The sequence below is a fragment of the Leguminivora glycinivorella genome, chromosome 20, assembly GCF_023078275.1.
Source record: "Leguminivora glycinivorella isolate SPB_JAAS2020 chromosome 20, LegGlyc_1.1, whole genome shotgun sequence".
Lineage (NCBI taxonomy): Eukaryota > Metazoa > Arthropoda > Insecta > Lepidoptera > Tortricidae > Leguminivora > Leguminivora glycinivorella.
Genome location: NC_062990.1, coordinates 981,155 through 999,147, shown reverse-complemented (window position 1 = coordinate 999,147; position 17,993 = coordinate 981,155). Strand labels below are relative to the sequence as shown.

At 37.2% G+C, this 17,993-nt stretch overlaps 2 protein-coding genes and 1 long non-coding RNA gene across 3 annotated transcripts in view; 2 read left to right on the top strand and 1 right to left on the bottom strand.

Moving 5' to 3' along the window:
* Positions 1-2,347: 2,347 nt before the first annotated feature.
* LOC125237127 (zinc finger protein 43-like) lies at positions 2,348-4,681 on the top strand. The gene is made up of 2 exons (XM_048144102.1): positions 2,348-2,557; positions 2,883-4,681. Exons 1-2 carry the CDS (start codon positions 2,375-2,377, stop codon positions 4,161-4,163), a joined length of 1,464 nt encoding a protein of 487 aa, XP_048000059.1. The 5' UTR covers positions 2,348-2,374; the 3' UTR covers positions 4,164-4,681.
* Positions 4,576-5,175, bottom strand: LOC125237128. Its single transcript, XR_007178292.1, has 3 exons — positions 5,049-5,175; positions 4,887-4,959; positions 4,576-4,712 (listed from the first exon to the last, which is right to left on the bottom strand). It is a non-coding gene; the product is annotated as an uncharacterized LOC125237128 (long non-coding RNA).
* A 1,812-nt stretch (positions 5,176-6,987) lies between these two features.
* The window catches only part of LOC125236897 (nascent polypeptide-associated complex subunit alpha, muscle-specific form-like), a 67,809-nt gene continuing 56,803 nt past the window's right edge, over positions 6,988-17,993 (top strand). Inside the window, exon 1 of the mRNA XM_048143815.1 lies at positions 6,988-7,293. The gene's annotated coding sequence lies outside the window, so the exon portion shown is untranslated. The remainder of the gene's footprint in view (positions 7,294-17,993) is intronic.

The following is a 17,993-nucleotide window of genomic DNA, read 5'->3' as shown; positions in this document are numbered from 1 at the left end:
GTAGGATCATTTTACGGCTAATACAATCGACGCCAACGGCATCAGACGCTATGGATAAAACGTTCTTCTTAATATCGCTGTCAGTAAATGGAACAAGATGAAAAGGAGACGATTCAGGAGTTGGAAGAGAAGAAAGATATTGGAGAGTCTTAGATTTGTCAGGGCCACGAAAATCGGCAGAAGTAGAGAAATGCCCATTAAGCTGGTCAAAATCAATATTTTTGGGACAGTTCTGGTCAGACTTTCCGACACCTAGTGACCGAAGAAACTTCCACACTTTCGCCGGGTCACCATTTTCGACGGATTGGTGGATATGGCGTCGTTGAGCATCGCGACAGATGGTGCTGCAGCGGTTGCGTAAGGTGTGGTAGCGAGATTTGTTTGCTTCCGTGGGGTTGGATTTGTATCTGGCTTTGGCAAAGTTCTTTTTGTCTAATAATGCCTTGATGTCCGGAGTAAGCCAGGGAGCAGGATGGTGCTTGACTTTGATCGAACGGACTGGAGCGTGCACATCGTAGAGTTGAGTCAAAAATGAATTAAAAAGAGAGACCTGGTCATCTACAGTTGCAGCTCTAGAAACAGCACCCCAGTCAATTTTCGATGCATCGTCTCGAAGTTTACTGACATCCATCCTACCAAAATTACGCTGACGAAGTATTTTACTTTTAAATTTAGGAGGCCTGACTTTATAAGACAAGTAAAGAAGGTCATGGTATGAAAAAGCATCAGCCGGATACTGGCCAAATTTGGCGACATGAGAAAGTGAAGACGTGAGAGTGAGATCCAAGAGAGAAGGGGTGCAATTTGGAAAATGATGAGTTGGGCCAGAAGGAAGTATATTTAACTTACAGGCATGCGCCAAAGATTTAAGAGACCGCGACCTATGGTCATCCCTGAGAAGGCAGGTATTAAAATCACCCATAATGATATGGTGATCAAAGGAGGGCATGAGGTCTTCAAGAAGTTTCTCTAAAGCGGTGAAATTGACAGTAAGAGACGGAGAATAAAAGACCCCAAGGAGCAGCTTAGTGTGCGAAAAAGATATTTCTAAGAAAAGATACTCAGCAGCATCTGACGAAGGAGAATGCACTGACGTGCGTATAACTGAATAAGGGATGTGGGAACGAAGATATATCGCAACCCCACCACCAACGGGCAGGGTTGCGATCGTTACGAATTAAATGGAATCTAGGTAGTGGGAACGAAGTGGACGGTAAGCAAGGCTTGAGCCAGGATTCCGAAATTAGTACCGCGTGTACACTATTTAAATCAAAAGTTGAGCCTAAGTCACAGTAGTGTGCGGGGATGCTGCTGTATATATTTGAAAGCTAACATACTTTGGTATGAGATTCTATTTTAATAATAGCTCTGTTTTTTTAATGAATAATCATAATTATACTTTTTTCCTGTTATAAGGATAATTTTATAATAAGGATAATTTTATAAGTAAATAAATGAGTGTCCAAATCTTGTTGTTTATATCTTAATTATTCTAATAGTAAAATTCCTTTCCACCGAGGAGCTACTTGGTCTACTTATTAGCACCACTGTATGATAATCGATCGCTGCGCTCCATATATATTATACTACTCTTTGGTGCGCTCCGAAGCGATATTTACTGTATGCAATAAATAAAGTATTTTTCACCACACCAACTGGTAAAGGCTTTCTTTGCTATTCGAAAACAGATAGCAAAATTGCATTTTATCCACAAGGGGGCAAAGTAATTTCATACGAATTTTAACTCGATGTCTTAATCTGACTGCTAGATTTTACCTATAAATGATGATTTTGAATCATAAATATTGAATAAATTGATCGATTTCATTTATTTTGATGTTTTATAGTCAGTATTTTGTTCGTGTTGGTGTGGTGAAAAATTTTGTGTTTCACTCGGTGGCAAAGTTTGTTTAACCTTCGTGCCTTGATACCCTCGCAACGCTCAAGATTCCACTTTTTGAACCACTCGCTACGCTCGCGGTTCAATATTGGAATCTTTCGCTTGCTCGGATATCAATATTGGCACGTGCGGTTAAACAACTACTTTGCCCCCTTGTAAAACAAATAACTATTGTTTTACTATTCTAGCTACAATCTTCAATCCGTTAAACAGTCCGTCCAGCCGTCTAAGTGGCAAGTTTATTGCCTCACAGAAAAACTGAATTTTTGCGCCTTTTTTTTCTACTGACAAGGTCGCTGCGCCAGAGTATAATCGAATTTTATTTGAGATTGTGACGTAAAGCCGAATGTTCAATACGGACAGTTTAAAATGTAAAAAAAAAGTGCAATGAACTGTCAAAAGTGTCAATTCCTTTTGGTTGCCAAGCCAAAGGTTTATTTACTTATTGAAATTTACTATTTTCGTTGTAAAATAATGACGGAAATCAAGAATGCTCTATTAAACGCATTGTTTAGAAAAGAGTGCATGTGCTGTTTATGTTTTAACACAGTAGACGACGCTGCAATCCATGTAGAAGACGAAGTAGTGTTGAAAACAAAGAGTATAACGAATCAGTTAGAGCTCTCGGAAGTTCTAAGTTTTGTTCTCGGGAATGAGGTAATTATTATAATGGTAAATCTATTATGTTTTGTATAACTACTTCGTGAAATTTACAGGTAGATCTCAAGTCAGTTTAATTCCTTTAGCCCCCAAAAACGGTGGCTTTTACACTAGTAAAAAATATTTGCAAATTCTATGATCTCCGGCGACCATTCTTATCTACGAGGCTGAAAATTCTTAGTTTTAATGTCTGTTAAAAAATATTTCTATTTTTTGAGTTTTATATATTCTTTACTTTACTATTTGCATTATAGTAACCACCATAAGTGTGATCTAAACATCAATACAGAAATACCTAATAAATGTTATATATATTTTGCAGGTCAATGGAATCCTCGCTTTCAACACAGTTTGCAAAGACTGTGCAATAATAGCATTAAATTGCTACACATTCATCAAAAAATGCAAAGAAAATATTCACAATTTACATAAAGCTGTAACAAATTTAGATAATAATATATCGCATGATGTAGAACATGTTTATTGCAAGTCAATATTTATTTCTTTTAATGAAGATCTAACAACTCGTGACTTTTTTGATTATAAGAGGCCTGCTTATTCAGCTACAGCTCTCTTAAAGAGGTTTCAAACACTTTCTAACATAGGAAATGATAAAAGCGAATCACAAGATGTCAAGAATGATGATTTAGATTATTTTGAACTTGATACAGAACCAGTAACCAAAAATAAGAAACATATAAGTAAACCTCGGAAAAATACATTACCAAAAGAAGTGATATTACACAAGGATAGTACACATTTGTCTTATAAATGCAGTGGATGCCTTAAAATTTTCCAGACATTAGATTATTTGCGGCAGCACTATCTCAGGTTACATGCACCGAAAACATTTAAATGCCCTCAATGTGAGCGCAGCTACGCTTCGTACAGACTACTCAAACAACATTTAAAAGACAATCATCAGACAGTTGTATGTGTTGAATGTGGAAAAACATACAAAAACCGTTACAGTTTAAAGCAGCATGAACTCTCTCACAGACTAAGATTTGTCTGCCAAAGTTGTGGTCGTGTCTACAAAAATAAGGACACATATAAACAGCATATTGAGTATGGAATCTGCGGCCAATCTACTAGAAAATCGGCAACAGAAGGCATGTTCAAATGTGACATTTGCAACAAACAGTTTTCTCGTAAGAACACATTGCGGGTTCACATTCAATTTGAACATACAAACACAGGGCAGCAACATGTGTGTAGTTGGTGCAACAAGAAGTTCAGTTGTCAAAGCAGATTGAAAGCACATACTGTTAAGCATACGCAGGAAAAGAATTTTAGCTGTGATATTTGTGGGGGTAAATTTGTGACCAAAGAGTCTCTACTTTACCACACTCGTATACATACAGGTGAAAAGCCATATAAGTGTTCAATCTGTGACTTGAGGTTCTTGTCCTCGTCTCGTCGGTCAGAGCATGTGAGACGTCAGCACATGGACCCGGCGCTGACTTGTGACATTTGTAAGGCCAAGTTTAGAAGTCATTCCTGCCTGTTGAAGCATAAGCAGAGACATGCAAACCCGAATAGCAGGTTATTTGCCGAGGGGAAGCCTCAGGATGATGAAGAGGACTATTGTATCAAGAATTAAGTTTTTATTGCAACTAACACAAGTTATATGAGAAAATTGGCGAATTGGTATTTTATACAAGGACAACCTAATAAATTATTGTATAGTAAATATTATAATCAAGCAGAAGCCATTATGAGGAACCTCTAATTATCATTTTGTGTAAATAACTTTTCTTATTACCTTAATTTTGTATTTATATTCTAATATTTGTAAATACATTTATTTAATATAATCAAAAATAAAAAGTTGTGATCAGTTTGATAATGTTTTCATTTGAGATGCATTGGCATTTTGGCGTGATATGTTATAGTTATTTAAGTACCTTTTTATAAAATAATAAAAAATCGTTTGTGAACTGCATGAACTGTATTTTTTCTTTCTGGAACATAATAATTGCTCGATAGACATGCATGTCAATACAGAAAACCACGTTACAAATCGGTCACACAACCCAGCCTTGGAACGGTAATTCCATTATGGTCATTTTGCCCTTTTGTATCATATTGTCTAAAACGTGGCTTGCATCCATGAGTGCCTTTCGGAAATATTGCGTGTATCCATTTGGTTCTAGAAAAAAAATATAAAACGTATTTTCATTAGGTACACTTTATTGCAAAGCACCTAAACATAAAACTATATTATAGCTAGTTTAAATCCAAAATATAATCGTTCAAACACATTACAAAGAAAAATCAAAGCAACTTAGCTAATTTCAGAGTAAGAAAATGGCACTAAAATTACCTTTATCACTAAAATGTGTAATTGAACCAAAGGTATTCTGAATTGGTTTACATTCAGATCCTGAAACATAAAACTATTCAATTTGTTAGTAAAAATAAAAATGTTATACCTAATTTTATTAATACTAATGAATTAATGATGTCTTTGAATATTTTTATTTACCATTAATAGCAGAATTCCTAAAGAGATAACACTGATCCGTAAGTTGATAGCCATGGTGTACTATAAATTTGCACAGTCCGTTAATAAAAGCGGTAAATATTTGGTTTTTAAAACATTGCCTTTCCACAATTTCGTGAATTTCCTTTTCTAAAAATCTATTGTCAATTTCAAATATTCCCGCATTCGTGACGTAAAAGTGCGTTTAGTATCAAAGTTTACAAAATAACTTTTTCTGAGGGCCAATTATATCCATGAGTTAAGATTTCCAGCTACTCTAGCTGTTACAGATCTTTTTACCTTTTCAAAAAATTAAAAAGTATCAACACATAATGTGTGTAAGAAACTATAAGTAAGAGAGAGAAGAGAGATATAACGTTTTTGTATTAACTATTACGTAATTTAATTAATTCGGAATATCTAGTCAGCAAAATATCATTAAGATGTCTTAGTAGTTCTCGAACCCGGTCCACTGGCTTGCTATCCGTTCCATTTAGTACAAAAAAGTATGTGAACAATAAGTTTTTGGCACGAGTCTGTAAAACATACAATTGATTTATTTCAGCTTAATTCTAGCAGATTTGTTTCTGTCATCAAACAATTGGATTAGAAAATAATGTTAATAATAGGTAATGTTTTCTTTCTTTCTCCCCACTTTTTTACTTTGATAAACCTGTGGCGCATCACTACTACGACACTCGCACATCACTAGTCGGATCTGAATTTATATCATCCGTACCTCACAAAACTTTGTAATGCATGTTATTATGTTTGTCCTGCTAGATTGTAATAATATATATAGGTACCTACAGTGTACTACTGATGTATAACTTTCTAAATAGGTATAGTTTTTCAGAGCAAAGGAATTGTGTGTTAGTATATAAGTAGAAACTGTTTTGGCTAATGATTTATAAATATGTTTAACTTTTAGTATTCTTGTATGCTGTTTGTTTCCCAAACAAAGAAAAACAAATGAAGCGACACAACGATGTTTTTGAAGTGAAACTTCTAATGCGACTTCCAACTGACAGCGCGTAACACTCAGTGTTACGTTGAGCAACGTAACATTGGCAGCACATAAAAGTTAATTTGCACCCAATCATACAGGGTGTTCCATAAATGACACGTCACAGTGACACTGGAGGTAGACCAGCCCGAGAGGGTTCCAACCAACCTAACATGACCCCAGTAACAGTTGCAACTTGAAAACGGTGCACTTTACTGGGGTCATGTTAGGTTGGTTGGAACCCTCTCGGGCTGCTCTACCTCGTGTCACCGTGACGTAGCCATAGTTCTAGGTTCTATCCCCGGAAAATGCAAAGCTTTTTGTATTTTTATTTTATTATTTTTTCTCCTGGTTGGCCCCAGCTATCACAATTATGTTACGAAGTTTCATTTCTTCCGCGCGGAGGGACTACACGCACTACTTATTTTCATTTTTTCTGTTCATTTTTGTGTACATTTTTATGTAGGTACACATGTAACGTGCATTTTGTATTACATGTAGTGGCCGGGTGGTCCAATGGTAAGTTGTTAAGGACGTTATAGACGGTCAACCAAATATTGGCACAAAGAAATGTTGCGAAGTTCAAATTTTCTATGGGAATTCAATTTTCTACCCTATAGTTATTTTTAATTATGTTAATATGGCTCGTCAATGCATCGTCAATGTTTTCGTCAACGTCAAGGTTTATGAAGACAGTATAACCTATACGTATGTATTTTATACATAGAATTTCTATTGTGCCTGATATTTCCCGGAATGGAAACGATTCTACGTCGCGACGTGTCGGGCGCGACTTCCCAACGCATGAATCTAAGTGTCCTCATAATCAGTGTTGCCAGAATACATAAAATAATACCTAAAGTTGCAATAACTAAACGCAACGCTAACTTTTTTTCGTGTGACGCAGTCAGTTTGATACGTCGTCAGATGGAAGCACTAGACGAGCAATCTGTTTGTTTATTGGTCGAAAGGTGGCCTTCTTTCTTCAATAGCAAAATGGCCGAATTTCGTAGGAGCACGATAGACGTCCCGGAATGTGTGTGTGCATAAACGTGGAATAATCATTGTTGTAAATAAACTAAAGTGCTAGTGCCGTCCTTTTAGTGTCAGTGAATGCTGTGTTACCCAGTGCCTACGTAGTGATCTAGTTTTTAACAGGGTGTTTTATCAGTGTTTTGTGTCTTGTTTTCCCGAGTAACATCGGCCTGACATCTGTTTTGGATTTATGTTGACTTCATAACGGTTAGTACTGCCCTTTGACCCTTTAATTGCTACTTGCGAGGACTTTTAAATAGTTTTAATTGTGTTATAAATATTACTTTTTGTTTCGTAAAGTTTTGACACGTAATTCTATCCTTGTTTACATTACGGAGTTTTGGTTAGATAGAAGGGGATAGTTGTCGATGTATGTGGTATTGTCAGTCCCCTATCCTTTTTGGAAAGTATTGTTATTGTTTTGGCGTTGACCTATAATGGATGCATTGGAGTTCTGTATGAGAGGTCAACTTGGTAATTTTAGTTGACCCTAGTTGATTGGAAGTAACATAACTAGTAGCGTAGGATGAGGGTATGAGCTAGTGACATCATAGTAGCATATTTCGGGAATAAATTATTTATTTTCAAGTCAAATGGTTTAAGTCCATGCTTGTTACACATACAATCAGTTATTTTACTTTCTATGCATCTGTAATTTAGGTTTTTTGTTATCAGTGCATTGTAGTGTGTAATGAGACATAACTACAAACACTATTACACTCATCATAATAGTACAGATGAGAGTACTTGGGTTATCATATCAATGAATAATAGTAAACAGATTAGGACATCCTTTATGACTATTGACAATGTCCCAGTATTATGGATAGGATTCAATTCATGGGAAACTATTGTGAGAATTAGCTGTCATTTCATTTTTATTTATTTATTTCTTGTACAGTATAAATTGTATTGTCTTCGGTTACCGCGATAGTTACTCATGAAATAAAACTATCGGGATGAATTTGAAATTCATTATACGCAATGTTTCCATAGTTTTATTTCATGAATATAAATTGTGTTATAAAACTTGCTAACTAAGAACATGCTTGTGTCAATGTCAGTGGTGTTTTATTAGTTTAATCACCGAGATAAAATTTTTAGTATGATTTAACATTTTGAAAACCAAAATTTATTATATCATTTATCTTCTTCTTCGTCAAAAGTACATTACTGAGGGTTGTGACTGCCATAAGTCGTATGTTGCAGTGCTCATTTATATCATAAGCCTGTTCACTGGCTGGAACCCCGGCTCGTAGCAATGAGTTTTTCAGAACTTTTGTGCAGAATGTCATTTGATATTTGCCTGTCACTTTTCGGTGAAGAAAAACATCATTATGTGAAACTGGAGTAATTCCAATAAGGCTTAGTTTACCCTTCGGGTTGGAAGGTCAGATGGCAGTTGCTTTCATAAAACAAGTGCAGTGGCAAATGCCAGGATCGCAACTTGGATGATGATGATGATTTATATTGTAGTCTGCCCAGTAGGTAAACTGAAAACCTTGAATAAATTATAAATAAGAATGACAGAATCTAGACTTAACAGACATCAGAAGCATGACATAATACACCTGGCAAACATAAATACCAACACACAGTGACTTCACTTCACCTTGTGTGTTTCTAATTGTTTCTGCCGCACACATGCACATTTAGGTATGTGTTGTAGGTCACATGCACGCACACAAACAACATAGACAAAACAAAAGGTTTAATGTAGAGCCTGGCTGGGATGTTGTAATTTACCTATTTGATTTATTTGCCAGTGTGGAGACGGGTTAAGAATTCACCCACTTTCTTCCCGTGGGTGTTGTAGAAGTCCTTCTTTAGTCCTTGACATCATGCTATTCTCATTAGACTTATATTGACCGGGATATAGACCGTGATTACCTTTTTGATTTTTGTCGAGCTCCCGATATTTCGACGCAGTTGCATGCATCATGATCACGGAAAACTGACGAAGGCGGGTGGATGTTAAAGTTGTATAGACAGCGCGCGATCTACCCTCCTTCGCGCGCGTCGGCTGCGTTCACTTTCAGCGTTACCACTGGTCGCGTTAGATATCTAACACCCTAACAATACATTAGATATCTAATGTATGGAATCCAGTGATTTGTTTGTGTAAAAAACCGGTGAAGTCAGAATTGAACAAACATAGTGACACTGTGAGTGTAGTGTGTTTGGACAGACCATCGAGTGTGAACGCGACCAGTGGTAACGCTGAAAGTGAACGCAGCCGACGCGCGCGAAGGAGGGTAGATCGCGCGCTGTCTATACAACTTTAACATCCACCCGCCTTCGTCAGTTTTCCGTGATCATGATGCATGCAACTGCGTCGAAATATCGGGAGCTCGACAAAAATCAAAAAGGTAATCACGGTCTATATCCCGGTCAATATAAGTCTAATGAAAATAACCGTGAATCATTCAAAACTCTTATCATGCTATTCTGTTGAAGACTAGATCCCTCCATAGGCGTCTGTTCCTCGCCAAGCGCATAGCCTTGTGCAGTTTTAATTTTAATTGCATGGGTGCAGTAATTTGAACACACCATCTAGTAGGGGGAGGTGCCTGAGGTCTTGTGCCTTCAACTGTGCCCGTCATAATTATTCTCTCCTGGCTATCTGGGGTTGTAGAAGTACACTTTTAGATATGATTTGGACATCATTTTCTATTCATTGTGAATATTTTTCGACTTGATCAGCAAATGCTGTCATATTTCAATTCAACTAGTTCACAAAAAATATTACAAGTTACAAAATATTAACCTCTTCAAGAATCACACTTTTTATAAGAGTAAATTGCTTGACAATCCATTCGGTAGTTGAGTTGATTGTGAACATACAAACAGACAGACTTTGCTTTTTACTTTGCTTGCTTTGGTGCAGTGATAGTGACAAGAGGCAATTCAAGTCTTTTTGCATGAAGAATCTATTTTGTTTTGATATGACTTTGAGTACATTTCTACATAGTTTCATGTTTGCAATGTTATAATTGTGACTACTTAAATGGAATTATGAGCATTGAATAACATAATTGGTGCATAATTTTACACTCTGTTTGGTTATCTAACCGAACTAGGTTTTCGTAAATTACCTAGGTATTTGGGTTATCATAATCATCTAATGTTTTTATTTGATTTAAATATCATAGTTTAAATACATAATTATGTAGTAGTAGTAGTAGTAGTAGTAGTAGTAACCACTTTATCTGATAAAAAGGTTTACAAAATAAATTTATATAATTTATAGGAATAGATTACTATCTATCAAAGGCAAACTCTTCCAGCTAGCTTTTGAGAGTAGATGAGAGAAAAATTATGTAATGGGCAAATAAGACATTTGTTTTTCCGTCACAGTAAAAACAGTCTTTATTATTTCACACCTATTTAAAATAACTCTTCAGCAATAAATACCTAAATTCAAACTTATTTGTAAGATATTTGACATGCATGAAACTGACGAAATGTACAGTTAACCAATTGGAACCCCAGGCCACTGTAGAACTATGTCATAGTGACGTTATTAATCAAATTGTAAGAGATCTCTTACTGCTTGTCATTTTGACATGGTTGTAGAGTGGCCTAGGGTTCCAATTGGTTGACTAAACATAGGTAGAAGAAGCAACTCTGGCAACATTTGTGGCCATTGGCTTTTCATTTTACTGTTCAGAGAGGGGCAATATTTATTCCAATGACAGATAAGAATAACATTTATATATTTTTTCAAATTAAGACGCTTTTCCCGCTATTTTGAGCCTTTGCTACTTTTTAATTTTTATGCTTACAATGTCCTCGAAGCGTAATAAGTATACGAATTTATAGGCCTTCCGACTTTGCATGTGTATCTTCACCGTATGTAATGGCGATGATTCAGTACGCTGTGCGTGCGCAAGGATTCTTGCGTGGGCATATCACAGATCTAAGTGAAACCGACCAATTATAACAGTTACGTCATTATATATGTGGTAAATTTGTGCTGTGCAGCCTTTTATACCACGTTGGTAGCAAATGAGCATTCAACCCGTATGTTGTAAAGCGTGTAGTGTCTAATTGTCCATAGACTGAACGTTTGCAAATCCAACTATGCTATAGTACTAAAGCCACACAATATGTAATAGTACATGTACAGAAGGCTCACTCTTTTGATGTTCACAAAATGCCGCCATTCTAAATTCTTACCTACATTAACAAACAGACCGTAAGCGAGCAGCCGACATTGATTCTATTGCGCCGCGCGAAGGTCGTCACCAGTGAATGGGCCGCGAACTCGCGGCCGCCGGCATGTACTTGTAGCGCGGCGATAGAATCGCGGAGTGAAGCTAAGGCTTCCTAGGATAGCGGTACCGTCAAATAGAGGCCGTCTCCATACTTCGTTCACTTCATACTAGTACAAAGAATGAAGATCATTTAGATGACTGGGGCTGGCAGTCCTCAACTGTGTGTTTCTCCAGAAACTTCCTGCCTCGCTCGGCTAAAATATGGAATGAATGACCTGTCCTGGCCTGCGGTATTTCCGGACCGATACGACCTTCAAACCTTCAAGAGTACCCATCTTAAAGGCCGGCAACGCACCTCCAACACTTCTGGTCTTTCAGGTGTCCATAGGCGGCAGTGATAGCTTACCATCAGGCGACCTGTTTGCTCGTTTGCCTCCTATCGCATGAAAGAAAAAAGATTGCTAGGAGATGTAGCCTAACCCTAAAATCTGGTCAAATCTCGTTGAGTGTTTGGAGATTTTTAACCCCCGACGCAAAAACGACGGGGTGTTATAAGTTTGACGTGTCTGTCTGTCTGTGTGTATGTGTGTGTCTGTCTGTGGCATCGTAGCTCCCGAACGGATGAACCGATTTAGATTTAGTTTTTTTTGTTTGAAAGTTGAGTTAGTCGGGTGTATTCTTACGCCGTGGCTTGCGTGGGCGACGGTCGCGCGATGGTCGCGCGACGGCGATGCGACGCATACGAAATCAAACCTTATCGATACGAAAGTATGAGACGCGACGGCGACGGTCGCGCGATCGTCGTGCACTAGTGTTGTGAATTTAAGCTTTGAGGCGTAAACTACAAAACTCGAGTCGCGACTTCTGAGTCTTAAAGCCTCGAACCTTAAAGCCTCGACCATATAAGCCTCAACCTTATAAGTTTGCGTTGCTGCTTACGAGCACAGTATCCTCGAGTCTTTAGTCCTCAAGCTTTAAAGACTCCTAAGCTTTGAAGGTTTAAGTCTATAAGGTATGTAGCATTTAAGTCTTAAGAGCTTTTAATAAACTAGATCCTAAGGTCAACAGAAGTAAAAAAACAGGCCAAGTGCGAGTCGAACTCGCCCACTGAGAGCTCCGTACTTTTTAGTATCCTGAGATACATGAGATACAGCGTGGTGACGTGACCGGGCGGACGGATATATGAGTCTTAGTAATAGACTTACGTTTTTACCCATTGTGTACGGAACCCTAAAATCTACCAAACCGACACGTCAAATTAAGGGTTAAAAATAAATACTATCTGCCTATAAAGCTCGTTGTTTGAGCTCTTAAAGCTTGACACAGGCCTTCGAGGTTTAGGGGGCTTGAGCTCTCTATGAAGCCCGAGTCTTAAAGACTCACTCTTCTCAAGAGCTCATAAAAAGCTTGAGTCGTTAAGGTTCTGAACCGTTTCTGAGCTAAAACCTTTAACGCTTGAGTCTTTAAAGCGTGAACCTTTAGGGTTTGCAAGTCTTTAAGGTTTAAGTCTTCAAGACTAGTCTTATAACAACACTATCGTGCACGCAAGACACAGCGTTAGCCACGTTTCATGAAAATCGGACCACTATGTCGCGGTCGGGGGGTTTTTTCAAAATTTTAATTTTGTGGTTATTAGTAACAAACTCCGGGATAGCTAGTAAGTTTAATTAATTTAATTGTCTTTTTCTACAATTTGAACGTAAACGTGTCGTAATAAACAAACCGTGAAGGGCAGCTGAAACAGTCGGGGGTATCCAACCGAAGCAAGACCGGAGTTTGATAATTATTTCAAATCTTTTATAAAATCCGTTTTAAAGTGTCTTTGCCTGTAGATTTTTCTATTTTTTCTCTTGGCCACAGACTAGCCAAACCTACGATGGCCTACAATGGAGTGAGCTCACTCAGAATACCTTTAAACGACCAATTCTTGTATGTTTATTTATATATACATATACAAAGCGATCTCGGAAATAGCTCTAACAATTTCGCTGAAATTTGTTGTAGGTGGTTTTCGGAGTTGAAAAATCGATCTAGCTTAGTCTTAAGTACCCGGGCCGTGAATTTTCGAGTTTTCTTGCGTTTTTTTCGCATTATCAAATGCAAAATACGGTACGACGAGTATGTCATCGTATGGTGTCTTAGGTATAATCTTATTTACTATTTCTTATTTAAAGTCTCTTACTTGTTTTCTACGAAACATAGTAACATCATGACACTTATTAAAGATTGCATACACAATGCCAACTTAACTATGTTAATTATGAACCATAACATTAACATTTACCACAAGCTTTAACAAAGAAAATGTCTAGCTTAACAAAGAGTAGTAAATCATTTGATTTAACGCGTTATTGTTAGAGGAATAGAGGTCATTTCGCACCTTTCAGGGACGATGTGATGCATACATTTTATCATAATCCTTGTAAAACATACACAGTTTCATATACTCTGCCTACTCCTTCTGGAAATACAGACGTGAACTTATTTATTCCCAACATGTCTTTAATAAATAAAGACGCTAAGGTGTTTTAAGATGTCTATATTTGTGACTTCCTGTCCCGTTCCGTCGTTTCTTCCCGTGGGTGTCGTAGAAGTCGACTGTGGGATATGGGTTAAATTGTGGCGTAGGCGAGAGGCTGGCAACCTGTCACTGCAATGTCACAGTTTCTTTTTCTTTCAACCCCTTATTTGCCAAGAGGGGCACTGAAGCTTTAGTAGTTTCATGTGTTCTGCCTACCCCTTTATGGGATACAAGCGTGATTATATGTATGTATATATGAATGCATATATATTTGTGACTTTCAATTTCCATAAAGATCTTTTCTTGATGGGGGTGAGTTTGGGGCTGTTCAAGTATTAAGTAAATAATTGAAATTTCCAACAGAAATTCTTATAAAATCATCCTTATTGACTACGAAGCGTTAAAGACGTAAGTCTTGGAACGCCACGGGAAATTGATTGATTTATTGGTAGAAACATATTTTACAGGTCATGATTACAAACATTTTTTTTCTATTTTATTTTTTATAAATGGCTTATACTTGGCCACAGACTAGCTAAAGGCAATTTACACAATTAAATCATGTGTAGTGACTTTGAGCTGGCTTGAATGCTCAGTCTTAGTTGATAAGGTCTGTGCCCTCCATATTAACGGCGTGTTTTATTACTATTTATTATAATAATCATTAAATTGACTCCCCATTGTGTACTTAAACAAAAACAATAGGGTCCATCCTACACCGATTGTTCTTCTTCACTATAAATTAGCGGAACAAAGGCAATCAAATGGTCTTAAAGAATGGGTCAAAACAGCAAATTGTTTAGCTATTGTCTTAATGATGGTAAATGGTGGATGGAACTACTAAACGGTTGGGTAAGCCAGCTTAAGTAGTCCAGTTAAACGCGAGGAAAATCATTAATTCATGTTAAATAAAATAAATAACCAAACCACAAAATAAAAATTTTGAAAAAAACCCCGACCGTGACTAACTCAGCTTTCAGAGAAAAAGAAACAAATCTAAATCGGTTCATCCGTTCGGGAGCTACAGATTGCTGCAGAAATGCTACAGCAGGGTTGCTGCAGATTTCAAGTTCCAAGAAGCAAATTATTAGTTACCAACAACAATTGTGTACCTACCTCAAGTCTTTGCAATAAGATTGACGAATCAACAAAGTGGTCACCAGGCCGCTCCCTCCTACGCTCAGCAATTGCAACAAAACCTTGCCTTATCATATCAATTTACCGACTGTAATGATTATGAGTAATTTATATATCTCTTAGTGACCTGTATTCCCGATCCCGCCCACCTATGATTTAAGACGCTACAGGAGCGAAAATGCTAAAGGAATTTGGGAATTTTAGTTAAATATACTATATATAAGTGTTATTAACTAGGTTTATCGAAAAAAATTGGCCATTCAGAACAACTCAGTTAAAAGATAAAAATCTTTAAAATCGAGGTTCCGCTCTCGATTGTTTCCTCCTTCAAAACTTAATCAATCGTAATAAAACTTGAGAATCTGAATAACAACGAAATTATCTGTGTCGGACCGTTTAGTTTTGAATACCACACCTTTTTTTGCGCGATTATCAATAAGGCCGTTTTTGGAAATTTTTGTTAGGCTCTAGTGTCTTTAAAAATTAGAATATCAAAAAAATCAAAACGGTCCGACACAGTTAAAAAGAATAATAATCTGTGTTGAAAAAATCAGTGCTCTATCTTCAAAAACCAGGGAGGAAATAGTCGAGAGCGTTTGTATGGAGAATTAACCCCTCCTGTACCGTCTTAAATCCTGACCAGAAATATATGACTTGTCAAGAGGGCGCTGTTATTCCGATGCATGCGGTGACAGTTCGATATAGTATGAAGAAAATAGTTGTAATGAAATTTTTACGGTTTTCTGTCGTAATTTCATCCGTCATTAATATCTTTCTATGTAAATATGTCGTTTTTAATGACAATCCTCAGTTTATTCTGTTCGCGGTGTGATTTGTATTCAAATCTAATGTCAAACAAGCAAACAAAATCAGCAATAAACCACTGGTAATGCAGCCAATCTGTTTACCAACTACCAACAGCCTAAACACTTTACTCTTAAACTGACCAAGAACCTACCTTCTCTGCTTGAAATAGAGTCCCAAGTTATAGGTCTAAATACTCGTAAAATTGTGACTACTTAAGAAAATACTCTCTATGCTTGTAATAAAGTACGAAGTTGCAAGTCAAGTTTTGATAAGTGAATGTATGAAGATGTTCAAATTTAATGATATTTTGTTTGCCTTGTGAAGTTGCGAGATTGACTAAAGACGCATATTCTCATCAAAGAGGCCTATAATAAATTTTAATTATTAGTTTCTCAATTTTGTGGTTACACTATTTGAAATAACAAAGTACGACGAAATATGACTGATAGTGCTGATTGTATATCTCCATCTTTTCATCGTCATCTTATCTATATAGGAGAAGGATTTAATAAATTAGTAACAGGTTTATTATATTTATAAAATTTTAATGTATACCTACTACAAATCAAGGGCCACCAATCAAAGTAAGGGTTCATCCACATATTACGTCACAGCAACAGAGGAGAATAATTATGCTGAGTGTGGTAGTACGTATTAGATAGCTATTTTGAATTTTCTGATCCGTTTCAAATTGTGTATTAAAAAGGGAGCCAGGGGTCTAAGAAATCGCAATTTTGTCTGAAATCATTTCGTGGACGAACCAACACCTTTGAAACATGTTTTATTATGTTACTATGACACTTGTATATTTATAAGAACTTTATTTATTTACATTCTACTGCCTATTCTAACCGCATTGTTTATACCTTCAGCCTAGGAATTAGAAACATCTAGCTGCATAAGGCTCTACAACTTCTACGTTTAGTAGGACCGGTCAGGCGGCTTCGATGACCTAACTCTGACGTAAGCTGGGTGACGTATCTATATTCACGAGCTGTGAGTTATTTTATGATGGTCACCTTGTTTGGAGGGTCGTGTCATAATTATATCTAACTTTAAATTATCGAAACATTTTTTGTCATGCGAAGCATAGCACAGACACGATTTCTTTGAGTGCAAATATAAACTCAAAGAAATCAGTCGACTTCGTTAGCTCAGTTGTTAAAGCGGTAGGCCGGTGTCATGGTCGCGTCGCGTCCAAAATGTTTACCTTTTTCAATTTTTAAATATAAGTCCCCGAGTGGTGGGATAAGAATTTCACCCCCCCCCCCCCTTTCTTCCTGTGGGTCTCGTAGAAGACTTCGGGATATGGGTTAAATTGTAGCGTAGCCGCTCGGCTGGCAACCTGTCACTGCAATGTCACAATTTAGTTTTCATTCAACCCCCTAATTGCCAAGAGTGGCACTGAAACTTGAGTAGTTGCATGCTTTGGAATATAGGCGTGATTATATGTACCTATGTATTAAACGTAAGTCACAAATGTTCATGTACCCTATACAAAAGCGGCTACATCTTGTACTGAGTCTGACTGAAATAGTTCACGTTCCTGCGTTTCCGTAACAATACGAAGTCAAATCTTTTCGCACTACATCTGTAAGGGCCACTTGCACCGACGAAAATGGAGGGTTAACCCACCATTTTATATGGAATTTGACATATGACAGCCCACTAACCCTGAGTTAAGTGGTTGGTGCAAGCGGGCCTAAGCTATTACGATTAATTTTTAACCCCCGACGCAAAAACGACGGGGTGTTATAAGTTTGACGTGTCTGTCTGTCTGTCTGTCTGTTTGTCTGTCTGTGTGTGTGTCTGTCTGTGGCATCGTAGCTCCCGAACGGATGAACCGATTTCGATTTAGTTTTTTTTTATTTGAAAGCTGTGTTAGTCGGGAGTGTTCTTAGCCATGTTTCATGAAAATCGGTCCACTATGTCGCGGTCGGGGGTTTTTTCAAAATATTAATTTTGTGGTTAGGTTATTACTCATACGTCAGTGCAAGTTCAACAAAATTTGATTACCTCCATATGATTGTAATGAATCCTCCATGAGTTTATCGTAATTGCCGAAACAATTAACTGGCTCATCGCCACATCCTGCGACCGGAAGTGGTCAATAAAACCGACTGCCAACTGGCAACACGTTTCCAATATATTTGGCAGTTTGTTTCATTCAATATTTATGATTTAATTTGGAAATACAGAAATTCCAGACCGTGACGGAGTTTCAC